The sequence below is a fragment of the Anas acuta genome, chromosome 3 (assembly GCF_963932015.1).
Source record: "Anas acuta chromosome 3, bAnaAcu1.1, whole genome shotgun sequence".
Lineage (NCBI taxonomy): Eukaryota > Metazoa > Chordata > Aves > Anseriformes > Anatidae > Anas > Anas acuta.
This window is the reverse complement of record NC_088981.1, coordinates 41,245,989-41,273,080: the sequence shown is the minus strand read 5'-3', so window position 1 is coordinate 41,273,080 and position 27,092 is coordinate 41,245,989. Positions and strand designations below refer to the sequence as shown.

The 27,092-nt window shown below is 44.0% G+C and overlaps 2 protein-coding genes across 6 annotated transcripts in view; one reads left to right on the top strand and one right to left on the bottom strand.

The window, feature by feature from the left end:
• PCNX2 (pecanex 2) overlaps nt 1-18,425 on the bottom strand; it is a 151,908-nt gene extending 133,483 nt beyond the window's left edge. The window contains exons 1-5 of the mRNA XM_068676779.1: nt 18,023-18,425; nt 11,835-12,040; nt 9,932-10,049; nt 7,650-7,686; nt 5,302-6,591 (exon numbers count right to left, since the gene is read on the bottom strand). Of these exons, the coding sequence (XP_068532880.1) occupies nt 5,302-6,591; nt 7,650-7,686; nt 9,932-10,049; nt 11,835-12,040; nt 18,023-18,310 (1,939 nt within the window). The 5' untranslated portion in view covers nt 18,311-18,425. The remainder of the gene's footprint in view (nt 1-5,301; nt 6,592-7,649; nt 7,687-9,931; nt 10,050-11,834; nt 12,041-18,022) is intronic.
• A 113-nt stretch (nt 18,426-18,538) lies between these two features.
• MAP3K21 (mitogen-activated protein kinase kinase kinase 21) overlaps nt 18,539-27,092 on the top strand; it is a 42,632-nt gene continuing 34,078 nt past the window's right edge. For 2 of the 5 annotated variants that reach the window (XM_068676775.1, XM_068676773.1), the window contains exons 1-2: nt 20,520-20,632; nt 20,663-21,454. In XM_068676775.1, the coding sequence (XP_068532876.1) occupies nt 20,602-20,632; nt 20,663-21,454 (823 nt within the window). In that variant the 5' untranslated portion in view covers nt 20,520-20,601. Of the gene's footprint in view, nt 19,406-20,518; nt 20,633-20,662; nt 21,455-27,092 lie in introns of those variants that run through there. The other 3 variants (XM_068676774.1, XM_068676776.1, XM_068676777.1) reach the window with 3 other exon arrangements.

Genomic DNA, 27,092 nt, shown 5'->3' with positions numbered 1-27,092 from the left:
CTCGTATGTCCCATTGGGGAATAAGATACTCCCTGCACTGAAGAGTTGTAGCAGCATAGCCATGTTACTTAGGGATATAACAAACTGAGGAACAAGCTCCTATTTTAAATGCAGCTGCACTATCAACAACTGCCTTTGCCATGCAACTTGTTCATTTATGGAAGAGATTTTAGGTATCACAAATCACCTTTGTCAATATGCCCCTACTTCACACTGGGAAAAGTTTTACAGTTTAAGTGGAGCAGCCTTTGTACATGTAGTCACAACACACTGACAGCTGGTTATCACAACTTTAAAGATGCCTTGTTTCATTAGGTGATTAGAATGAAATGTTATCGTTCTGTAAATTTCCTCCAAAATACTTTACTATTTTGTCCCCTTTCCCTGTCTCCTAGACCTTGTTCCCTTGTCTTTTATCTACATATCCCTATCCCAATCTCCACGACACACTCTTGTGAGTTAGAATGCCACTGTTGTCATAATTTCAAATGCCATCTGTTTTGAAATCTGGTCAAACAGAATTAAGCTAATTAAGCCCGAGTCTCTTCTGTTCTTTAATTGCTCTATTGCAGAATCTACCTCTCCCCACAACGCTATGATCCAAAATAGGAGGTTTCACTTTGAACTATATTTGTTGCCTGTTTGGATGCAGAGATAACTAATTTCAAATCAGTCTGTGCTCCTGTAAGCACCCAGCATGAAACCATAACTGTCTGAGTTGTGAAATATCCCATTCATATCTGTGGAGCATGTATCATAAAAGCCAACAGAAGACACTTTAATTGCCATTCCCAACCCTTTCTTCACTCTTTCTGCTTCAGCAGTAACATCTAGCTTATTCACGATCCGAATGTGCCTACTATGCTACAACTACATTAAAATAGAAAAGCAATATTAAAGCCTGTCACCCTCTAATAGGAGCAGTGCCCAGTGAACCTGATGCAGTCCAGGAATTGCTATAGAATTTCACCACAGGCACTGAAGAAGCACATGGGATTATCTATCCATTAATCAGGATTACCATGTTAATCCTGAAGCAGTAGGAAAAACCAATGGCACTCGCTCTATCTGTTACAGGACAGGGAAACTTAAGCGCTGAAGTGACTTGCTCAAAATAATCACCTAGGCCAGTAACGGAGCAGGGAATAAAACCCCATTTTTGAGGTCTCAGGTAAATAGACCGAACAGTAAACTTAACAATTATGTCAGAAGACCAACCTCTGAAACAACCTCATGATTTCTTTACAGGTGCCAGCCCTACCCTTGAACACAGCAGCACCACTGGGACTTCAAGCCTGAATTTCTTAAATCACAGCCTGTCAAGCCTTACCCATAAGACTGATGGGTGCATCGATGCATCTTGAGCATCAGATTTAGCAAATCAAGTTCTGCACACCATCAGTCCCTGCCAAAAAGGGGCATCAAACTCCACGTGGTTCCTGCATGCAGCTGCTCTGCCGGGAAGCTCCCCTGCCCCTCCCACGGCAGCAGCTAGCTGGGCTGGTGGCTCTACACACAAGATCCTTCTCCCCCATGATTATACGTTGTAGCTTTCTTTCTTACATGTGGGGGAAAAAAAAAAAAATGAGGAGTCTAAAAATATCGACCTAAGTATGTTTCAGCTTTTTATAGGAGCAGGGTAATTGCTTGGGATCCAGAACTTGCTCGAGGTTGTGGTTTGTGCGCTGCCCAGGATGATGAGTGCCTTTTCTAAAAAGAGCCTGCAAAACATCCAAATTCGGGCCACGCAGTCCTGGTTTAGGTTCTTCTGTGCGGGTCCCCACCACTCCCATGGCCATCTTTGCTTCCCAGGTGATAACATTACCTGCCCTAGAGTGTGAGTCACCTGTGCAGGGACAGCACATACACGAGTCCTTGTCCTGCACAGATCAGATGTACAGCTCCTCTTCCTCAGCTCCAGGCATGACAGAGGAACTCGAAGCAACCCAACAAACCTGGCTTTCCTTATGCATCTCAAAGTATAAAGAAAATTTGCAGTTGCCCTTCCACAGGCTTTCATTACGCGGGTGGTGAAAGTCTGGTTCAGAACTGAAAGGACACAGGCCCAAAAGCCATTTTTAGCAAGTGTCAGTGGTACTTTCTCACGATCTAGAAGAGACGGGGTGGCAACAGAACAGCTTTTTAGAGACAGCTTTTTTACATCCTGTATTTTAACATGTTAAATCTGGCATCCCTGCTAGTGTTAAATAAGGCTTTTATTTTCTTGTACTGCATTTCAGTGAGCTGGTACTGGCACAGGCTGCCCAGAGAAGCTGTGGATGCCCCATCCGTGGAGGTGTTCATGGCCAGGTTGGATGGGACCAGGTTATATGGACCTGGGCAACCTGATCTAGGGGGAGGTGTCCAGGCCCATGGCAGGAGGGCTGGAACTAGATGGTCTTTAAGGTCCCTTCCAGCCCAAACTGTTCGGTGATTCTAAGGTTTTAAGGGCTTGTTGGGTGAAGATTATACATCTTCTGCTTTCACACAATTCACAAGTGTGTGGAGGGAGCAGACAGTGAACAAAGAACCATCTATGACATTCGCTCACTTTCAAGACTGTTGCAATTAGCACATTTTCCTGCCTTTTCCAAATTATGCAAAATGTCAGCTTTCTTACAAACAGCCCTGAACACACGACTTTCCAGGAATTCGCCAAGTTTCTCACATTTCCTAATGAACACCTTTGTGCAGTGCATTTCATGATCGCTTGGACCAGGCATCTATTATTAGCTTTTGCCAATTAAGTGGTTTGCAAGGTCAAAAGAACAAAGAAACAAAAAGACAAACAAGCTCTTCCCTCAAAACAAGTGGTGCATAGCTTGTCTTGCTCTATATTCCTTCCCCTCCATTTTTCTGAACAACCACTTTAATGTGGGAATAATGTTTATTCAAATTTACTCTAAAATGCTATTTTGTTAAAAAACATTCGTAATTGCAAGGCTGTAAACAAATTAGAGGCTTTCTCAGTCCTAAAATCAAGTCTTACTGTGGGGAAGCTGCCAGCAATGACAGTAATTTATTTCAGCAAAGAGCTCATTCTGACTAGGCTCGAAAATAAAGCCTTCTTGCCCATAAAAGTAACTGCCTTTGAACTACCTCTCGCTAGCTTGAAACAAACAAACAAAAAAAATCAGCTTGAAAGTCTTTTTTCCCACAGCACCAACACAAGGTCTGGGAGACACCGTGCAGTGGTAGCAGCCACTGCTTGCCCCCATCCCACTCCCACCTGAGACATGAGCAGGGCAGCTTAATCACGTATGTATGATGCTCAGCTCCGCTGGCTTTCAAACACATGGGCTTACAGAAACAGGAAAGTAGGGGATTCAGTTTTGGTCACTTCAGGTATCAGATTGGTTTGAGGGAAGGTCTTGAATCCTCATGTTTCCTGAGGATCTTGGATATTAAGAAGAAGCACTTAGTTTGCCAGATCGAAAGCCTCATAATTATACACACATTAATAAAGTTTGGTTTCCGTGTGTGTCACCAGGGATTTTATGGATTATCTGATTTATTCTGATCAGCCATTGTTCCTTCCTTTATGAAGGCAGTCATGTTATCTGAAGGTGCTTGTCTGAAAGCCATTTATAAATTAGCTGCACTTTTTGTTTTAAGCTTACCTCTGAAATATTACTATGTGGCTTTTCCCCTGCGTTGTGGGGAGGCAATGATTTCAAGTAACCTAAAGATAGTGGAAAAGCAACAGTGTGGAATGCTAGGAAGAATGGATGAGAAGGAGTGATATGAAAAAGAAGGAGGTGGCACAGGAGGGAAGTCAAGTGCCTATGCTGAAAAGGGATGAATAGGGGATGGGAAATATAAAAGTGGAAGGAGAAATAAGCATAGGGGGAAACCGTGATAAGGGTCTAATGCTTTTGATAGGACAGAGAAGAGAAAAAAGTTTGGAAAAGTAAAGTGAAAGCTAAAGGCAACCTACAGGAAATGATGCACTGAGACGTATCTACCTTTTTTTAAGCTACTAATGTGATTTTCATATTTGCTTTCATGAAGCTGACAACTTTGAAATCACTTGTACATTTTCCATGTAATGAGAGGCTTCTTGGGAGAAGAGGCAGGGAAATGCAGGCTGCTGAGGGCCAGTCTATGGAAGAGATGTCATTCTGAAACGGGGGAGAGGAGCTGCTCTGCTGAGCACCACTAAGTTAGCCAAATTCAATGCAAAGCAGGCATTTAGATTGCCTCCTCTTAGGCTCTCTTAGAACAACCTGTTACAGGATCTAAGGTGAACAGAACATTCTGGAGAAGGGGAGGATACAGGTTGTCTTATTTGACTTTAGCCCAGATCTTCTAAACCAGGGAACTACAGATCACTTGGCAAGTACCTCCAGACTCCACACAGCTCCACTGCACCTCATCTCACACACTCACAAAACAGGCTCGCTAGGTTTGTCTGCACAGCAATTGAAGATGTTACAAATACTGTTTCTTCAAAACAGAAAGGGTCACAGATTTAGGTGTCAGCAATGGAAACGTTGGTTAGAAACACTTATTTCTTTATCAGAACTATAAATTGGATTGCATATATGTTTTTAAATGAGTTGATTTTGTTTAAAGAAATTAAAACCTTTTAATGAAGTGGACAAGTTGGATGAGAAGAAATCATTTTTCATCAAAATACTGGAAAGTTCCAATGACCCCATCCCTCCAACTTTCTTCCTTAAAACCCAAATATATTAGTTTTCAGCAACCAAAAATCAGAACTCTTACCTACTGAGAACAAATACATGTGTTTTTTTTGTTTGTATGTTTGTTTTGTTTTTAATTAGAAACCAACCCACAACTGTAGAGGAAGTTCAGGAACGTGCGTGCACATGTGTTAATTAGATAATAGTTGAACTACCACCAGTGACACTTCCAGTTTCTACAAACCCACAGATCACTAGTAACATGCACCAGGTAAGACGGGCAAAGGCAGCTGTAATGCTGTAGCTACGCACAATTTAAGAACTCTTTCTGGTATGCCTGCAATCGAGGCCTGCCACATGCAAGCTATTCTAGCATGGAACACTAGATCCATACTGGACACCTGCTGAGTTAGCATTAGCTTTTTCAAAATGAATCTTTAAGAAAATTAAGTATTCAAGAAATTGCAGCTGGCACTACCACCCTTCCACTAAACAACCTTATCCCACCAAGCCCAGCCCTTCCCTGATCCTATTAACAAAACCAGTTTTCCTTTCCTCTGCATTCACTGTACTGCAAATCTCAGGCAATGTTGTTATAAATAATGTAACTAGTCGCAATTGCCTTATTCCAAGGGTTGTAAATCATGTACCATACCTCCAACAAGCACATTTTCTTTTGTAGTCTCTGTTTTGACAGTGGATTGATTAGATGCCTTCATCTTTGAGGTATTAATGGATTCCAGGAGGGAGACAAACTCCAGAAAGTTAGATTCATTGGGCACCTGTCCTTCTTTAGCTTCTAAATCAGATTTAGAAGTTGGTAAGGTCTTCTCTTTCTCAGATACCTCCATGAAATTCTTACTCAAAAGCACATCTGTCCCACTGTCTACGCTCAGCACCCGCATATGCCTCTTTTCATGAGCAGTTCTACAGGACTGCGGATCTAGGTTCTGCGGCTCTTCTTTAGGATTTAAATCCACTTTCTGGATGTTTTCTGAAGCATTCTTCTGATTCGGATCTGAACAAGTGTTAGTTTCTAAAGGACTATTTACTGGATTGCTGTGTTCCTTCACTGCATCACCAGATTCATAGCCAGAACAATGGTTGGATGACAGATCTGCCTTCAAAATTTCTGGAGTTCTATCACTTTCACTAACTTCTGGATAGGCGTTACCTTTACTGTCATCAGACAAATCAACAGTTATAACAGGAATTCTGAGCTGTTCATTAGTTTGTTGACTTTGCCAATCTGTAGTAACTATACCAGACTCGAGGGCTGAGCTCGTTCTGTCAGTCCCCAAACCCTTTAGATGGACAGAGCCTGCTAGGTCGCTGAGGGTGGTGGTTGGCGTGCTGCTCATCGTGATGACAATTTTAATGGGCTCACAGAGTTGGTCTCCGGGAAGAGAGTTGTCAACAACTGCAACAGCAGTCTCACTGTCTGAGCAGTCAAGGTCCTCATTGGTGTTACCAGCATTGCAAGAACTTTCCACGTGCTCAGGATCTTTGGTTGTAAAGGCACTGCACTGTGGGCAGTTACTGCTAAAGCTCGCCTGCAGTGAGCCATCTAGCAATTTCTCTCTTTTGTGACTTCTAGGATTACTCAAATGCTCTGAAATAATTGAATTTTCACTGTCCCACGGCTCCAAAGATACTCCAGTCCTTAAAATATCACCTTGCGATGAAGAAACATTGGAGAAATTTTTAGCTACATCTCTGTCTACAAGAATGCCTCGTGATCCATGCTCTCCATATGAGTGTCCATTCTCTCCTTTTTCGTTTATTTCATTCCGAGAAAGTGTTTCCATAGCAGCTGGTTTTGTTGCTATTGCTGATGCAGTAGAACCTGAAGCAGAAGCTGTAGAAACAGGTAATGTATCTGCTTTGACATAGGGTGAGGTAGATGAAACTGGTGGTACAGCCTGGTCTTCTAATACCATAACCCCTAACAAAGACATAACAAAAGTTAGGTCTCACAAAAAAAGGACAACTATGTATTATCAAGGCACATTCTTTAGCTAGGAAAAACTGCTTCAGAGCAGAGCAAATGGAAGCACAGGTGGCACAGCTGATTACAGCAGTTCTTAAGCAAGGATCCTTTTGGTTAGCTGCATGTGCAATACTATGAAAGCAAGTACAGTAATATTGATAGTGCTTTATATGAGAATAAATGTCAGAATGACCAAACGAGCCATTTTTTTGTGATAAAGATGAATTAGTTTTATGAATAGTTGTGGGCATATTATAAATTGTACTAGTAGGATTGTGTCTGAAGATTAAAATAGGGCTCATGTGGAAAAATTGCTGTTCTACTCTATACCGGGAATCCTTTCAGATCAGAACAGGTGTAGCAGCATGTCTATTTTATTTAAATAATCAAAGTAGCTCAAGAAACAGCTAATATCAAAAATAAATATTTTACACAGAATTATCCCTACTTAGTGAGAGAAGAAAGTATAAGCCAGCATGGCTGAAATTTATTGTAATACTTCTGGCAGTTCTTAAATATTTCCATAGGAGATGGTGATCAACCTAAACCAAAAGGAGATAAACTGAAATATACTGAGACGTCTCAAGCACCGGAACTGCAGGCAAAGCAAGGTGTGCTGGAGTCTACCCTACTGACCTAAAGGTCAACAACTGCAAAGGTATACAGTCAGAAGATGTATGAGGGCTTTAAGATGTAATCTGAATATTGGCTTCCTCTTTTAATACTTCCCAGAGGCACAGACCTACCCAAGAACGTGTGAAGAAGGCTCTTTCACTTCCCCATGTCAAAAGTGGGGAAGTTATCTGTGCGCTCATGAAAAGGCTGTGGCCCTAACAGCCCAACTGAGAGCTGAGAGAGCTTATTCTGGTAGAATTCGCTTGAGATTTTGTCTTGAGTTTTTCCACTCAGCTCCTGACATGCGGCATGATAGAACCTATTATGGGGACTTCTGTGCCAAGCAACAATTAAACAAAGGTTTAAAGGGGTTTATAAAGCCTTCAAGATACATGTACCTTTGAGATCTTCAATAGTTTCCCGTGTTGGCAGTTCCTAAAACAAAAAAAAAAAAAACACACAAAAAAAAAAAACCACAAAGTTAGTATGGCTACATGTTAAGTTCTGCTGAAAAAAGGCAATAAAACAATGATGCAATGTAACAAATCAATGCAACAGTTATCTAATCAAAGGTTACTTACAGCACTGATATTACTGCTGAACATTGCTGAAGTTTGGATGCATACCTTACACAAAATGCAAACGGTGGGTGAGGGAGATGGTTATAGAACAGCCATGCTCCAAACTGCATCATTGCAATTGTGTGCATGATGTTTGGGGAAAAAGAATATCCAAGATCTTTAAAAAAACATTTTTTTTGCAGTGCCTACTCTAGATTTTTTAATTGTTAAGGAATAGAATGCATTCACCTGTTCCACTTTTCATTTTAGTGTTTTGAAAACATGTAGCTGAAAAACTTTGATCTCCAGCAATTTTTCAATGAAAAACTAGAGAAGAAAGCCATTGAATTACCCTACAGTCATTCAGATTGCAAGGAAGCTGTGGAGGTCATTTAGTCCAAACCCTTTCCCCCATACATACACACACTCAAAGCAGGTACATTTAGAGCAAGTTGCTCGGGGCCACCTCCAGCAGAGCTTTGAATATCTCCATGAATGGAGATTTCACAACCTCTCTGGACTTGTTCCAGTATTTGACCACACTCTTGGTAAATAAATAAATAAATAAAGTCTTTACGTTCAATTGCCCATTACGTTTCAATTATCCTTACATTTGTCCATTGTCTCTTATTCTATCTCAGCACACTGCTGAGAAGAGTGCTCAATCTTCTCTATATTCTTCCATCAGCAAGCTGAGGAGAACAGAAAGCTCTTCTTTTAGCTTTACATGGATTTTGGCCTTTACGATAAAACATTACATCTGCCTGTCCTCCTTCATCATGCACCTTGCTCCCCAGCCATCTTGGTGGCCTCTGATGCATTCTCATCAGCAGGTCAATGTCTGTTTTGCACAGCAAAGCCCCAGACTAGACAATACTCCAGAGAAATGCTTTGGGATTTAAATTCAACAGCCTAAACGGAGAGCTAGATAAAAGTCATTGGGAAAAATTAACATGGATTTCTTCAGGTTGACATACACGAAACCCAAGAAAGAAACAGCTGTTATCTCCCAAAAATCTCATGGGGGTATCCTGTAGGCAAGAAAAGGTTTGACTAGTTGAGTAGATCCAACCTACATGCTTGGAAATGGGAGACTCAGACAAGATCCCCAGAAGAAATGGGTTTGCAGACTGGACAAATACCAGAATACTGGGGACTAGGACAGAAACAAGGTGGAAAATACTTTACCTCATAAAAGAAAAACCGTTAATGTCTCTAAATCAAACAGATGCTACAGAAAGGTAAAAACATTCTAGGAAAATGCAGATATAGTTTTGATTCAAACCAGGATTTGAATAGTTTGCTATAAATAGGGACACAGAGGGGAAAAAAAAGGAAGACAGAATGAAGTATCAAATAGCTACTTATTCAGAGATCACTAACCATCCTCTGTACTGACTGAGGCAGGAGTCCTGTAGGAAAAAATAGCATGGGATCACTTAATCAAAGATTTTATCACAGTGTACATGGGGAGTAGCTTAAGATCACACACACAGTATTCATTCTGTTTCTTAATTTTTGAATACTTCCTTTTTCAGACTTCTCAAGGATATCTCATTTTTTTCTTTAATAACAAGATCTACAAATATCACATCCATTATTTCATATACTAATTGATTTAGAAGTATGGACAATGGCTTGGAATACATGCATTTTTAAACTCACATAGACATCCCCTAGATTAAAATCTGTTTTTATGCTTTGTTTAAATACTGAAGGTACATGTTGAGTGTTTATTGTATAAGCATAAGTCTAGTTAAACAAGTTATTAATATTCCAGGAGCAGATTCGTTCTGAGGTTACGAGAGACTGCTCTGATTGCATTAGCTTCTCCCTTCTCTCAAAGCAGTCATGAAAACTAGTTGCTCTTAGCAAGATTTTCAAAGGTTTCTAATGACTTACAGAATTATCTATAGCAGATATGCCTTTGTAAACCCAAACTTTTAGGACAAAGCCAAGGCTGGCCAACAGCAGTGGTTATAAAAAGTATATTCATGGACGTACCCTGCCAATTCAGGGCAGATGTGCTTCAAGCAGTCAGCACCTGACCATAAAAAAGTCTATGTGGTAAGCTGCATAATGCATGGAGTGAAAACCTGAGTACAGAGAAGCATACTAACCATTGGTCCAGATGAGTTCTGCGAGTGAAGATCCTGTACCCTTGAACTCTCATGAGTTGTCGGGGTAGAGTCATTCTGGTTGATCTCGCCAACTACACCATTATCCCTAGTGTTATTGCTGAAAAAGGGGAAAAGGAACCAAATGTTTATAACCACAGAAGATCACCCTAAGTTTTGAGAAGCTAAGGAATAACAATGGAATAGGAAGGAACAGCACAATGTGATGAAGTGCCAGCATATTTTTCCCCCTCCAGTTTAAAAGTACAAGGCTGAAAAATGCTGTGATTTATTTTGCCTCTTCTCCCTCTCCAAAAGAGCTTGCTAAATAAATAAATAAATCACTCAATGTAGAATGTTCATGGTGCCTTCGCAAGTAGTAGGACATCGCTATGAGAAATATGACATCTCTTCAAACTCCCTATGTGCATACAGTGTCATTCAGCCTGCCTGCTAAATGCACAGACTTATTGGCACAAAAGGCTATTTTTTATTTTTTTTTTTTTATTAAATGTACAATTCCTTGCTACTCCTTTTGTAATTCCTGGTTTTTACATCTTTTTACTGTACCCTTGAATACATACTGTTTTATCTGTCTACTTATCTACAATCCCCCATAAAACAACTGTTTGAAATGCAATGCATACTGTGCATTAATATAACCATCAGATGACAAAATAAAGATGTTCCTCTCATCTTAAGCAAGAGAAATATATGCTACAGGCAAGTTGTTAATCATTTTCTTGGTGGATGTATTCAGCTATTCATTACTCTTTTCACACATTTTCTATTAGATTATCCATGGATGTAAGCAAGTATTTTTGACCAAGACCTACTAACGAGAACCAGTATGTTCTCTTTCTCTGGTATAATGCAACAAAAATTTAGTTGGAAAAGAAAATCACCACTATGACAAAGTGTCAAAAAGTGTTTTTTGTTATTCCAATTTTAGTTTTAAGACCCTACAGCTACGAAATTATTTCCCTGGGGTCTCAGTTCAGTCACCTTCCCCAGAATTTTTTTTTGTAGCTAGCTGGCTTCAAAAACTTGTTCAACCAACCTGCCTGCTACCAAGGCGTGTTTTAAAACTTCTGTCATCCAGCTAGTCAAAATTAAGTCATTTATCTTCTGATCAAGAGATAGATAACATACTGCTGTGCCTGTGACCTCCTACAAGGAACACCTTATGTGACTTAACATGCAGGTTTCAAGGGGTGCTACCTCTAATTTGTAACCAAAACAATGGCAGGATAATGAAAGTTTACATTTATTTCATTAGCCAACGAAAAGGAAAACACTCAGGGAGGTTCTGTTTAAATTTGAGACAACCTAGAACAACGAGCCTCCTAAATTACTGTATCAGACACCCGTAAACAGGGAACAGCTTTGCGGGCTGGTGAGAACTAAACAGAAACAGAGCCTGAAAGGCATCCTTCAACTAAATCAAAACCTCTGTATGGTTATTGACTCATAAGAAGCATTTCTCAGAAGAGTCTTTGTGCAGGCAGACTTCAACACTCCCAGCAACGTCACTGCTAGGAGCGTGCCACAGACGTGTATACATGTATGTAAAGACACAAAAGAACAGCAGCACAGAGGTACAAGAACAAATCCTCTAATACATAGCTCCCACAGAGCAGCAGCACAGCTTTCAGTAGCAACTGTAAACACACCAAAAACAAAACAAAAAGTTCATTTACACAGAGCTCTCAGTTGAAGTTCTGTAGTTGTAACACAGTGGCTGGAGCCACTGAGAATTCAAGCACTAAGCAGGTTTTTAAGTGACATTCCTCACAAAACCATAAGGAGTTTTCTTGCAGTCAGCAGGCATTTCTGCTATGCAGAACCATAGCACAAACCTACCAGTTTTATAAAGTGTATCATTAACGTACAACGAAAACCTTACCTACGATTTGAGGGCTGAACTGTGTTTCCTTTTGGGACCTCTGCATCTTTACATTGCCTTCCATTTTTTCTTGAGATCTGCTGTTGAATTACTTCTCCTTTATCAAACATCAGGTGCAGACGGTAACTGACCACCTTAATTACTGTGAAGAACACCGTCACTGAGCTGCAGTATGCAAGAGCCGTAACTGCATTTGCTGGAAAAGCCTACAGAAAGGATTAATAAAGACATCATCATAACAGTTTACTTTAAGAAGATGCTACTAGAATCTTTAAAGTCATTTTCAAAATCTTTAGTTCTTGTTATCTGTTTTTTGTATCCCTACTGAGTTTTGCAGACACAAGAAGTACTGCATCTCCATGCAGCAGACATGAATTCTGCTCACCAAGAAGTTCTAAAGATTTGTACAAATTCCAAATCATACTGGAAGATTTATTCTTCTTTTGATTAGCTACGAGTAGTATTATATTCTGAACAGAATCACTAAAAGCTTACAATTAACAAACATTATTGAAACACTCTTACAATACTCCATTCCCAGGATAATGCAGCCTTTCCTGAACTTACAGAAAAGCAGGCATAATGAAACATTAATTACCCACAAATGGGGACCCCCTTTTGAAAAAATCTGTCATCTTACCCTGCTTCGAAGCTATGATTTGGAAGTAAAATGCTGTAGTTTCATCTGCTTTTTCCAACACTTCACAGCATGTCTCCTATTATCTTTACTTCTGAAGAATTTTAAATAATTAATCAGAACTAGTCATCACAAATGAATAAAATGCATCTGTAATAAAGGCAGCCTCTTTGATTTTTATTTTTATTTTTGAAGTTCATAATTGTTAATTCGCAGCTGCCTGATCTGTGCCTGCTGATCCGTGATGGGCACCCTCTCTCTTAGTCATTACAATGAATTATAGTTCAACTACAGACATTGGTGCTGCACAGACATGACGTACTAACAGCACTTTCCTATGTAAATACTTCCTTACCGTAAAGGGAAAGTCACAGCAATAGTTACATTTGAAGGGCCAAAGCCTTCATCATTGTACTCATGAAACACCCTTACATATTGTTTTAATCCAGCTGCACTCTCACAGCACGTTTCATCTCCTTTCTCTCTCTCTTTTTTTTTTTTTAAGAGAGCATTATTATATCTCTGCACAATGTGTCATGGAGACTAAAAAGAAGATTTCTAATGCTTAGGGCATGTTAAAAGTTTATTGAAATTAATTTTTAAGATTGATCCTCGCTCTGTGCCCTAAATCTATCATTTTTAAGTACCACCTTTGCAGATCAAGGAGTATTTGGATGCAAAAAGAATTTCAGATTCAGAAATGAATCGCACTACCCCCACGTAGTTGGGGAAGGGAAGGGAACAAGGCACACTTACTTCATCTCTAGAACATGTCACTGCTTTTATCCTGACATAGAAATGAGTATATTGAATCATTTCTGTGTTATCGTAAGCACGGGTAGCTACTCTTCTGCCACTTTTGGCTTGGCAAGACTTCCTACCTTCAAAATACATGAGGGAAAGTTTTCAGGCAAGTCCTTTTTAGGACTATTCTGATTCACATACAAAGAATCTATTGGATAGAAGCAGAGAAGCTATCTAGCAGGTAGGTATTACAAACGATACCTAATAAGAAAGACATGACTTTCTACAAGTTGAGGCTTAGTCTGCTAAGAATGCTTCATGGCACTGTGTGTACACCAAAACTAAGCATACCCTTCAGTCATTTACTGAATCTGGGCCAGAAAGAGGATCCGTTTGCAAGCCAGAGCTCTCAAGGTAGAAGGTTTGGTGGATAAGGTTCAGGAATTTGAATCTTATGACTAATGTATGACTAACGTATTTGCAAAATACAAGTTAAAAATCGCTTGGTTTCACAAACAATGTCATCCAATTACCTGTAACTATTTGTTTCAAAGAGATGCGTTCACTTTCCAGGAAATCTCTTCAACTATACACTAAAAAAGCGTGGACTAAAAAACTCATTCTTAAATAACATCACAGAATGAGTCACTAGAAAAGAAGTGCTTCGTAGGTGACACTTACAAAGCTTAATAAATATGATATGAATAACTTCAAGCAGACACAACAAAAATCAACTTCCAATAACGCAGTCTATGCTTGTACAGAGGGCGCTACAGGAGAGAAACCACCAGAGGCTCCCAAGTTTCTGAGGGAAGGAGAGGAGCGCTTTGGGCTAATGCTAAGTGCCACGTGTCCACATCCCTGCCTCATAAGCAGACCCCCCAGGCACACATCCTGTGCCTCCTCCTGTGCTCCCCCTTGCAGGTCCACCCAGCATACATGTACAGTGCTTCCCACAGAGCTCACGACTCAAAACCTGTGCACATACATAGATGTACACAGCAGATCCTTAATATTCTGGATCTTGGCGCAAGCTAAGTACTACAAGCTGGCAGCTTGCTCCAAGCCCACGTGGGGAGTCAGGAGAAAGATGAAGGTGGGAATGGAAAGCTCTGGGTTTTTGGAATCAGGCCTCTTGCATAAGGTAGAGGTGTCAGGAGTGTGCTTGGTGTTCCCAGGTACAGCTATGTGAAAGCTACCAGAATGAGCTAAGGAGGAATTAAATTATAGTCCACTGAGGAATTACATGATAGATTTGCTTCTGATGTACTATAGTTATAATTAGCCTCATTTCCTATGGAAACGAGGTTTTATAATCACACCATGTGGCTGTGTATTCATCATCTCTCTCCATCCTCTCTGCTGAATGACTTTTCAGTTCCTTGGGTACTTTCACCTAACTGCAAGAGATGACAGCCCCACCAGGAGCAGGCCCCAGCAGCACACCTCCCATGCTAGCGACAGGAACACGCACGGCTCTCTTGCCCTTTGAATGCTGTCCCCGTGACAGGAAAAGCTTCAGCTGAGTTGACATCTTATTAGAAGCTAGAAATATACCAAGAAATCTACCAAAAATACAAATTAATCAGAAAGCAATCTTATGGCATCCACTTTCTGTGGAAGCGGTAGCTTTCTTTCCTCTAGCACAATTAAACATTCCACTATAACATGCTTTTTGTTTTCCAATAGTTCCCCAAACCAGAACATTGTGTGGCCATGGGCAGCAATACAGGTTCACATGTTCAAAATGTGACCTTACTATTGCAAATGCAGCAGGATTGTGCTGCCTGTGCAGGCAGGCCGCTTGCCAGAGGCTTCTGCCTGCCCAGAGATCACTCCTGGAGGAATGGCCAACTCCTCCATGTGTCTGCTAACGTTATCTGGGTAGCACAAAGGTAGAGGTGACTGAGGTATTTCTGAAGTTAAAGGCATGTAACCTTTGAACAAACTACCACACCTTGTAAATCGTATGGAATATTTAGAGTTGGTTAGAGCCAGATGTAACCCACCTGGTGCATCTAAAGGTACACGGTGCTGCACCCAGGACTCGGCGTGCTACAGAACTGAAACAAGTCAACTGCCAAACAAATGTGCAGTCAGCCACTACAGTCATGCTTGCTGAAGAAAGAGTGGGAGATAATAGTATTGGAGCCAAAGATAAATATTTTGGTGTTCCTTTAGCTGAACTAATAACTAAGGTATGTCCATAATGCACTATAGAGCATGGAAAAACAGGTAGCACATCAAAGCCCAGGGGTGTAAACTCAGATTTCAGTGTGCATTCTACCTCACAGTAAATAGGGTAAGAACGGTGTAGCTTAGCTCTCTGTCCCAGAGGCACACACTTCCTTACTTTTATGGAGAGACAAAGAGATAAAGTAGGGACCGGGAGCAGCCAACACACTGCAACTTTTATCACAGTTTACCTCTGAGTAATTCGTTTACACGCCCACACCCTTATACTGCCATGTTGTATGTATCCTATCATGGCATGATTTGAAGACCTAATGCATAAGAAGTCACAGCCCTTTAAGTTCAAGAGCTTTCTGTTCAACAAAAGGCAGAAGAAACTCTCACCATTTCAGGGATTCACCAAAACGTGAACACTGCCTTGCAGCTTGTACAATAGGCTACAGTACAAGCATCCCCAAAGCCATCTCTCCACTTCAGTGGTGTTGCACTGGGGCCGAATGCAGCCCCGTGGCTTTGTTTAACATGCACCACTTCTTTCCTGCACACGACACCTGGGAACCCTGGGCTGTTCGTTGGAATAAGATAACTAATTCATAATCTGCTATGAGGTTTGACACGACATGGTAAAAAGAGATCTCACTAAGATTTTGAAAGTTGATTTTAACAGCAATGCTGCTCCAAAGAGTTCTCAATATACATTTTTAATTGTATATTTACTACTACAAAGGAAAACCGAGAAAGAAAAGGGAGAGATGGAAACCAAGATATGCATTTTCAGGGATGGGGAAGTTCATAGTGGAACAATTAGAACCAAAGTAAGCTATGCTGACGATGCTAGAGAATGAAATCCTCCATCCACACAACAGAAACAACTTGATACTATAAGCTCCCTGATGCTACTGTCAGCATATCTCACCCGAGCCAGTGTGAAAAACCTAAAAGGAGACAGATGAATTTTGCCAGTTCATTCAAATCAAACCATTCCAGAGAGACTTTCTGACTTTGACAAAGGCATGATTGAGTAAATCCAATTCAAAGGAAAATTTTTAGTACTAGTACTCTATTTTGTTCTGACTTTGTCATTTCAAGAGATATCTGTGACTGCTTAAGCTGAATCCAAAACTACTAATGGTAAGTGTGTAACAAAAATACCACCCCAAACACTGTCAAACGTTATAAATAAAATTCCCCAAAGAAAACCTTTAATTAAATGGCAGGTTCAGTTTTCTAAGTGGCAAGAATATGTGGCTTGCACAAAGTTTACAAAGCCCAACCACTTAAGAGCAGGAAAACAAATACTTGAGGACATCATTACTTGAGCAGGCAGCGTAATAAATGCATTATTCTTATCAAGGATAAAGAATTCCCATTGCGATACATTAGCTCAAGAACATAAGTCCTGCATTTAACTGGATGATTCATCACAAAGTTGGCCAGTTTGCAGAAAAAGCAAGTCCATCAGGATAGACAATGATGAAACCCAGGAGAGAGAAAGTGAGAAGCTCAGTAGATAAGTTAGGTGTCCTTCTTTCTCTTTAACTAATTTCCTATGTTATATCTAACCTAGAATCTCTAGGTCCAGTGTTCTTTTGTGCAACCCTGCATGCCTTCTTCCAGGGTATTAGCACAGAAATTACCCACAAGGCAATACGCATTCTTTCAGATGCAAACCTACTAGCACCAACTAGAAAAGTTAACCCTTACTTTTTTCTCCCCCCCACCCCCCTTTTTTTTTTTCCTTCTTACAATCACACATACCACTTTGGCAGTAAATCCTACAACTTCAGGTTCCTGCTGGCTTGCAGAAGGCAGAGGTGCAATTAATCAGAAGAAAATACACTGTTACCTTGGTGCAAGAACTCCGTGAACCATTCTTACAGGGAGTGAGCACAATCCATGCCACAAAACAGAGTACACTGATTGATTTTTAAAAAACATGAGACTGACTTTTCCCTGGGATTTCAGAGAGAGTCGTAAGCGCTCGTTGCTTTTGAAAATGAAGCCTATAGCTGACTATGTAGGGTGATGAGACCTGTTTAGAATTTTTGCCCCACCAAAAACAAACAAACAAACAAAAACAGCCTACAAACTTGTTAAGAATTTAGTAGTCAATGTGAGATGAATGGCAATTTTCACCAACAGAAGCAGTACACAGCTACAATCACTGACGAACACGCCGACGAACAGATGCAATGATCCAGCAAACTATTTTTAGGCTTTCCTAGCACAGGAGGAGAACACACCTAGAGTAAACTTTCAAGTTTTCAATGAAAGCCATACTAAAAGTTAGGCAAAAGCACCCCAGTTATAAAACTACCGCCTTGCTACGTCGAGCCCAAAGGGCTGTGTGTAGCAGCGCTGTGACAGCAGGGTGACACAGAGCAGGGTGACACACAGCAGGGTGACACACAGCAAAGGTGACACCGCTCGGCCCCAGCCCCCCCCCATTTATCCTCCCTCCCCAGCAGCACAGCCCGGGCCAGGTGGGGATGCGCTGGAGCTGTCCCCGCGGGGGTCACCCCAGGAACAGGCCCGGCTGCCGCCTTCCCCTCCCCGCACCCCACAGCGGCCGGGGACGCCCTTCCCGGTCCCGGCACGGCGGCGGGGCGCTCACCAGGTGCATGGCCAGCGGCAGCGTCAGCAGGAAGAGCCACAGATAGAGGTGGCAGCTGTTGGCGAAGGCGCCCAGCTCCGGGTCGTGGTACCAGCCGCCGGTCAGCGCCGCCCACACGCCCTGCACCACCAGCCGCGCCGCCGGCGACACCATGGCCGCCCCCCGCCTCCCCCGGCGCCGCCGCCGCCACCACCACCGCCAGCGGCGCCCCTCAGCCGCCCCCCGCCGCCGCCGCCGCCATGCCGGGGGCCCGCGGATTCTCCCATGGTGCCCCGCGACGCCGAGCATCCCGCCCGCCCCGCCCCGAGCCCGCCCCCGGGATGCTCCGGGAGGGGGGCTCGGGGACACGCCCGGAGGGGGGGGTCGGGGACTCGCCAAAGAGACGGGCGGGGAGGAGGGCGCAGTCCCGGCGCTGCCTCGCACGCATCTGCGGTTAGCCCCCTATAAATACCGGCTCTGCTGCGTGACAGCTCACGCGGTTGGCTTGGCAGAAAAAAAAGAAAAAAAGAAAAAAAAAAAAAAAAAAAAAAAGCTTGCTTTCCCTATGCGTCCTGACACATGACAACGCGCACACCTCCGAAAAGCAGAGATGGGGAAAGAAAGGCGGGACTGGAAAGCTGAAAGCTTCTTCCCAACTTTTCTCTTTTTTTTTTTTTTTTTTTTTTGAGACAGCTGAGTCATGCCGGGCGTGATTTGGAAGCCCCAGGTGGCGAGCGCTTCGTTGCAGCTGATGCAGCTTGTGTCCCGTTAGGGCGGTTTGTCCATCCCGTCCTCAAATCCTGCCCCTCTCCTTCATCTGATGTTCGCTCACGTTGGCACCGAGCGTTTGCGGGTGCATTGGTACTTGCGGGTACGAAGGGCGCTGCCATTTCCAGCCCAGGGCACGTGTCCCCGTGGCGCAGCTGCACGGCACCGCAGCTGCAGCGGAGTGAGGAGGATGAAAACCGTGACCGCAGAGTCCTCGAGCAGCGCCCTTCACCTTCAGCAGTCCGCGGTGCCTCCTTCGGAACCGCGACTCCACTAGGTGGTGCCATGGGAAAGGTTACAGGAGCCTCCCGCCGTCCTCTGCAAAATAATTTCCATCATTAGAGCACCTGGGGACAGCAGTTACATACCGAGAGCCCGGAGTGCCCGGTGCTGCAGAAACAAGGAGCGTGACCCGAGCTCGTGCACCGTGGTACTTCGGGGAGCAAATTTTGGAAGGGCAGCTCTAAATAAATATTTAAACTCTTCGCTGTGCTGCAACCAACACCTCGCCTGACCCAAAACATTCCTCAGTTAATTAGTTCCTGCAGATTCCTTCGGATAGCAGATAAAGTTCAAGGTGGAATTGGTGTGGCAGAAGGCTTGTATTACAACATGCTTTATGGCTTTTATAATAAGGCAAGTATGCAGATAAGGAAAAGGCTTGCAATTATCTCTCTGAATAGCTGCAAGGCATTCTCTTATATTAAAGGAAATGGGAAAAGACTCGATAGACACGCTGCTTCTGCATTCTTTCTTTTTGGTTAGCACGGTTCACTAAGTCACTGTCTAATTTTCGCCTTTTGTGGGGAGCTGCAGACATGGTTTAGGCTGTGGGATAAAAAGGAATTTATGAACTTTGTGTAATTTTAATTTTGCATGCCTATTTTGGAACCTCAGTCTTGGGATATCCAGTTGCAAATTTTGTGTTTACTGCACTACTCAGGGTGCGGGTTCTGGTGTGAAAACTCCAGCAGCATCCATCACGCCTGCTAATTCCACCTGGTGATGTGGTTTGGCACCTTCCCCGAGCCTCTTCTAGACACCTCAGCTTCCACCTCTGGAAACCATCCCTTGGCAGCAGCTTCATCCAGGATGTTGGGCTTGGTGGGACAAAGCGGTGGGCTCCTGAAATGAAATCAAATCTTGTTCAACTTTGAGAGCAGCGCTTCCCACAGCATTGGTGAGAAGACAGTGTGTCCCCAAGCCCATACACTTCCTTCAAGCTTCCAACAAGACAAGTATTGGTGCTTCGAAAATGACTTTTCTCCAGACGGGACGTGGAAAATCTGGACTCAGAAATAGCAGGTGTGGAGAAAAACCTGGACCCAGGACCAGGTGTGGCGAAGGTGCTGTTTCCAGGCTTATTTTTTCCACGCGGGGCCTCACAGGGTGGGCGCAGAGCAGGGCTGGAGGAGGCAGTTCTCCGCGTGTAACCCACCCGCCCCCCCTTTAGGAATTAGAGAAGCCAATTTTCCTCAGAACCACCTCAGCTTTTACTCCAGCGAAGCCCCAAGCACCGCACCCGACTGCTGAGCGGGCAGCCCCCTGAGGGGGACCACACTCCCCTCCCCTCCCCGCCCGTTATGGCCGTTAACCCCTCCTCAGCCGCGCGCCCCCCCTCGGGCCGATCCACCCCGCCCTCCCCGCTCGGCGCTTGCGCCCTCCCGAGCGGCGGCGGCAGCGGCCGGGCCCCGCCCGCTCCGCGTTGTCCCCGCCCCTCTCCCCTCGCTCCGTCCCTCCCTGCGCGGCGGGGCGGGGCGGGGCGGGGCGGCGGCAGGTGGGGATGCGGCCGGGCGGGCGCCCCGCGGGCGGCGGGGGCTGAGCGCGCTGCCATGGCCGCGCCGGGGAGCGGCGGTGGCGGTGGTGAGGAGCCGGCCCCAGCCCCAGCCCCAGCCCCAGCCCCAGCCCCAGCCCCAGCCCCAGCCCCAGCCCCGTTGTGGACGGCGCTGTACGACTACGAGGCGAGCGGCGAGGACGAGCTGAGCCTGCGGCGCGGGGACGTGGTGGAGGTGCTGTCGCAGGACGCGGCCGTGTCCGGCGACGACGGGTGGTGGGCGGGGAAGATCCGGCAGCGCCTCGGCATCTTCCCCGCTAACTACGTGACCGCCAGCCGCCGGCCGGGCGGTGGCGGCGGAGATGGACGGGAGCGGCAGCAGCAGGACGAGGAGGAGGAGGAGGAGGAGGAGGAGTGGGGGGCGGCGGGGGGCAGCCCGCCCGAGATCGACTTCGAGCACCTGCAGCTGCGGGAGGTGATCGGCGTCGGGGGCTTCGGCAAGGTGTACCGGGCCAGCTGGCGGGGCCGCGAGGTGGCCGTGAAGGCGGCGCGCAGGGACCCCGACGAGGACATCACGGCCACGGCCGAGAGCGTGCGGCGGGAGGCCCGGCTGTTCGCCATGCTGCGGCACCCCAACATCATCGCCCTGCACGGCGTCTGCCTGCGGGAGCCCAACCTCTGCCTCGTCATGGAGTTCGCCCGCGGAGGGTCCCTCAACAGGGCCCTGGCCGCTGCCGCCGCGTCCTCGTCTTCTTCCTCGTCCTCTTCTTCCTCCTCGGCCGGGCCCGGGGCTGCCCGCATCCCCCCGCACGTCTTGGTCAACTGGGCGGTGCAGATCGCCCGCGGCATGCTCTACCTGCACGACCAGGCCATCGTCCCCATCCTGCACCGCGACCTCAAGTCCAGCAACGGTGAGTCCCGCTGCCCACGGGCCTCCGGGCACGGCGCTGCTGCCCAAAAGCCAGCCGCTTGCCCACCAAGCCGGCCTGGGTGCTGTGCCCCCATCCCACCTCTCCCAGAGAGGTGTCACAGCCTGGTGGGCTCGCCCAGCGCTGTTCCAAAAGCTGACAGCCGGGTAGGCTGGGGAGAAGAAGGGCTCGCTGGAAAAACACACACGGAGCAAAGTCCTGGCCTCTCGGGCGGGAGCTCGCTCGGAAGGGAAGCGGGATGAAATCTTTGCACAGTCACGGCTGCAGATTCACGAGACTCCTTTGCTCGCTCGCACACGTTCGGTACTTCTGCTTTCACAAGGCCTTGGCTTACTATGACTTCCGAAGGCAGGTTTCGCAGAGTTATCGCTTGTGAACATTTGCACGTGTTTTACATTCTGTGTTTCTAGCTTTGATAAAACTCACCTGCATAGGGAGCGTTGCCGCAGAAAAGACAGTAGCTTAAAAACAGTAGGAACTTGTGTGCGGTTGCCAGGTTGGCTTTCAGCCTCTGGCATGGACAAGAGCACCTGAAAGAGTGAGGGAGTAACTCGGTTCGTGCTTAGTGAATCCTTCATCCAGCTGCTGGAGCTGAGACAGGAGCATATAAGCGAGTTGTGCTTGAACGCTGGTTTGCTGGGGTAGGGGTGTTTATGGCTTGCCATTGCGGTTGTTTCAAATTAGTGACCAGAAAGTAGAAATCTTAGTCCATACAGAAGTGGCTGAAGCAGTCTCTGCAGCCTTTCCTTTTTGTTCTGAACAGCCCAAATGTGCAGCGGTGTTGCTTTTTTTTTTTTTTTTTTCCACTTGGGCATCCTTAAGTAGTTAAGTCGAAATGAAAAAGCTTCATTCAAGTTGGAAGCACTTTGTTTAAAAGGCTTTTGCAGTATGCCTTGAAGGTCATCATGCATGGGTTGTTAAGACAAGGCTCAGTCATGGGACTGTTCCCGAGAGTACTTTCACTATTTGTTTGATAAAGAAAGGACCTAGCTCAGCTGTATTTGTGGTTCTGTTTGTAGTGCAAGATGATGAACTCCTGGAACGTTGCTTTAGGACCTGGCAGACGTCACGACCAACGCCTTAAATCATATGCAGCTGACAGCAGGCAGCTTGTGTCCTCCTAGTTTGCTGCTCTGTGCAGACTGAGCTGCTTCACCTTTAGCACGTGTGCCTTTCCTTAGACAGAATACGCTACCCTCCTCATCTGACGGTGGCAAAGTCCATATCTGAAATGAATTCATAACCCTGTGGTTTAGCATAGTGCTTAGAGCTGAGTTGGTGACTGCTGTGAACTGATTACCATTATCACCTCTGTGCATGTAGATAATGGCAGAGCATTTTAAAAATGTGCTTTTAATTACAACCTCAGTATATGCGCTTATTCACTTCTTTCATTATTAACCACTGTTGCACATGCAATTAACTTTAGCCACTTAGTTTTCTCACCCACATTTCTTTATCTTGGTGAAGCTTGCAGACAGCCTTGATCATCCAACTAAAAGATAACATTGGAAGTCAGTAATACGGTAGTGATGCTGTAGTCATTAAGTTGAACAATTTTACATGAATTTAAAATGGCTGCAAATCCTGACAGTGTGCACTGTTACGGCCCTTGTCCACTCATCCAGGACTTCCCTTCATTCTGTTACTGCTGCCTTTTCCAGCCTTACACGCTGGGAGTAGAAAGCTGCAGGGGTGACTGGCTGACTCGCTAGCGTGGATGGCAGCAGCTTAGAATGGCTGTAGCCACAGACAGGGCTCTGCCACAGGATCTGTCTGCTCCTTGCTGCTATCCATGGGCTGTTAGCCGTGGGGTTCACTGCTCTCCATTAGTCAATGCCAGGTACTAAGCCAATGTGTCCGTTTCATGCTGGCTTACTGATTTTCACTGATAAGGGATTTTTCTTCCTTAGACAAGAAATTGGAAAATTTACTTCCCTTAATATGGAGTGCTACAGGATGCTCACCAAACTTCTTCCGTAACAAATAAGTAAGAACTGTTTTCTAGCCCCTTCCATCAGCTTATTTGATCCAAAAAGGATATATGTCCGGACTTGTGGTTGGCAGGCAATAGACAAAGGCAAGCATGTGATTTCTCTCCAAGCCATTCCCTGGAGTTGGGATCTGTAGGACAGTATATGTAGTGCTGTTCACTGACATGACAGTTTAGAGAAGGTGCCACAAACTGAATAGCAGTAATAAGATCAGGAGATTTTCATTATTATTGTTTTGTGGACATTAGAGGCCAGCTAGGTTTGTATGCACAGGTTTCTTTGGGCTCCTTTTAGGAGGTGGGAAAAGGTTTTGTTTCTGCCAAAGCAATAAATGATTACACATGGAAAAGTTTTCAATATTTGGAAGAAAAAGTAACAATGTTTATGAGGGCTGGACAAGGGATTAAGGGGGTTACTCTTGGCTTTTGTTGGTATTGGAGTTTCTTCAATTCTGGAGTTCCTTACTTAGTGGTTATTCAGAAGTAGACAAAACAAAGGTGTAAAGAGCACTCAGCTTTTAAGTAGGTCTGATGAAATTAAATATAGTAAGCATAGACATGGCCGTTAATGGTGATTTGCAAATTAGCTGTGGGTGCTTTATAAAAACTTGTGCAGGTGACGAGGTGAGAAGTTTCTCTGGAAAAGAACACACTCTATTTTGAGAACATAGTCTATATCTTCCTAACAAGCAGTTCTTATGTTCTTAGATACAGTTTACAGGTTAAGAAGATGATCTAACAGAAGGATGAAAAGGAGGACTTTACCTATCTAAAATCTGAAGAAAAATTTAAAAGAAAACTTGAGATTTTTCAAATCAGCATTGATAGTCAATCAATTAAAGAATAATGTGAATGAAATGCAGATATCTTAAGGTGTGAAAAATAAAAAAAAACTTTAACATTCTTAACTGCATCTCCTAGGTACAAATATAATCTCAATTAAGCGTGCCAGTTGATCAAGAAAAAGTTGCTTTACTGAAAATAAAATCATTCATGTACAAGACTGGATGCTAGTAATAACATGAGGGTTTTTTTTGGGGGGGTTGCACTTCTCAGTGGGTTTGCTGACTCTTTCAAAGGGCAACTTTTTTGTTAACTGGGGTGGTTTAGGGGTTTGCTGCCACCTCTTCTGATGCTTTTCTTGGAGTCTGAATAAAGCTACTAATATGTTCAGGTAAAACGAGCTAGGCTTCACCTTCTGAAGTCTAGTGTAGAGAAAGCAGAGGTTTGTGGTTTGGGGCTTGATTGCAGATTGTGCAGTACTTCTGCCTAAAAATGTGCTTTATCTCTAGTGCAGCAGCTTTGTGTACTTGCAGAAACCATTACAAAAAGTTCAGAATGTTTTGCTTATGGCGTGGACACATCCATGAGTACAAGGTAAAGCACAAAGTTGATTAGGTGCAGATTTAGTGTACTGGCATAATACTGATAAGTCCTCTGTATTCGTTTGTTAAAGATGGATGTGTGAGCAGGCTTTGGTTTGCTGTGACTTCCACTAGTTCTTTCAGCATCACAGGGTCCATTGCAGCCCTCACTTCTCTGAAGTGTGCTGAGTTTGTATTCCTTTTAGATATCATCAAGAACAGCTTGATTTGCAAGGATTGTTGAATACGGCTGTGGATGTGACAGTGCTAATGAAAGCAATACTTGAAATCTGAAGGAATCAAGCATACAACAGAATAGTGAAACTGCAACTGGACAATTCACTTGAAGGTAGCATTCTTCAAACTAATCTCACACAATAAATTTGAGGGAAGGTGTACTGGAATTAGAGGAAAAGCAAGGACAAATAACCTTTGGTTCTTTGTTATAGGTTATTTATAGCAAAATTCCTCACGTCATGCTGCTAAAACTCCCTTAAAATAAGATGGAGATGTTCTCAAGGATCTGTAACATCTACTTTCCCTCTAACTTCTTTTCCCAGCAACATTATGCTAGCTGTTGTGTGAGGGGATGAAAAGTTTAACATCAAATTTCTATTCGGTATCTTAACCAATTTTATTCTGAAATCACTGGGGTGCAGAATTTGTCTTCTAGCTCTGTTTTGAAGAGGGAAGACTTAGGACATCACAAGTAAAGCTGTAAGGATTGCTTGTACATTAGAGTGCTTGAATATGCAGTGTTTTCTAAGGAGCAGTTATGAAGAAAAATCAAAATGAAATTATTACAGTTGGTTTTGGTAGTTTTGAGGGAGAAGAGGACTCTTTTTTTTTTCTGCAAATTTGAGCTTCAACCTAACTTTCTGTATCTGGAAATAAAGTCACAAGATGTCTTCTAATGGCAGCAAAAGTTGTTTCTTTCTGTAGCCATGAGCCAATTACTGCTCACCTGATATATTACATTAAATAAAAAAAAGTGTTTTTGATTTTTCTGTGGGCACATGCCCTGCATCTTCTTCACCTCCCTGTGATGCTGTCACTCATGATAGTTTTGCTCTTCTGCTCCCTGGGATGTTCGCAGCATCCCTGCCGGACTAGCCATAGCTGTCACAGACTACTAGGGCCTTCCTGCTGCCTCCTGTAGCAGCCTGCATCTGCTGTCATCAGTCTGAAAACAGCTCATGTAGCCTTGCTCCCCACTCAGGTGGCAATACTGGCTGGCATCTCTAAGGTCTGGAGAGGAAAGAACATTTCTCTGGTGGATTTGATGGATGTCCTCTTCTGTAAGATGGCTGATTTCCATGAAACCCGAAGGAACCTGACAGCTCCGAGAACATGGCTATGCTCTCAGTAATTCATCTGACAGACAGACAAAATAGTGGGGCCAAATTCAGGAGGGCTGGCTTAAAGAATACCCTTAGCCCACAGGTAGTGGACCGCTGATCCTAGACTATGTGCTGGATTGTCCTCTGGTTAGGAAGATGCTCAGTCCATAGATAATTCTGTAGATGTTTCATGAGCCACTTATTTGTTAGCAGTTTAAAATTCTTCTGCCTTAGTGTTCAGTGCTGTGTTCATATAGGAAGTCACGGTAATTAAACGCTACTCTTCTTAATTACTTAAATTACATAAAGCTTAGAAACTGTTCCAGGTCTACCAGCTTCCTAGCCCATCTGTATGAGTTTAAGTAGCCCTGCCTTGTGCTGTGCTGTGAAGATAATGCTGCTGCATTGCAACAGAAAAACTGGTCATGCATCCTGGGTATGTGGAGCAGGAAGGAGCTCTGGTTTTAGCAATCTTGTCTGATTAGTATTCTTAAAAAATACCCTCATGCAAACTGTAGGATTGCCGGATTTCATCAGCTTGGAGAACAGCATCTCTTTTGAAGGTTATGAACTATAAAAGTTAGCATGTCATTGAATTCAAGTATGTTTTTCTCTTCGGTATCGTTATATCACTTGAAAGTGTTCTGCTTTGTTTCATAAAACCTTGCTCCCAGTATTCGATGTGCTCTGACTATTGTAGATAGGGATTTTATTTTCTCTATTTTTAGAGACCCTGACAGCCTGCTGGATTCTGTGGGAGCAGCAAAGGCTTAGCAGCCTTGAGACACAGTGTATCAAAAGAAATGTTTTGTGTTATGCCCATTATATTTTCACTTGATACATTTACTTTCTGCATGTAAATACTTTCTATCTTTTGTGTTCAGAAAGAGATACTAGAATTCAATGAAGAACAATTTTAAATA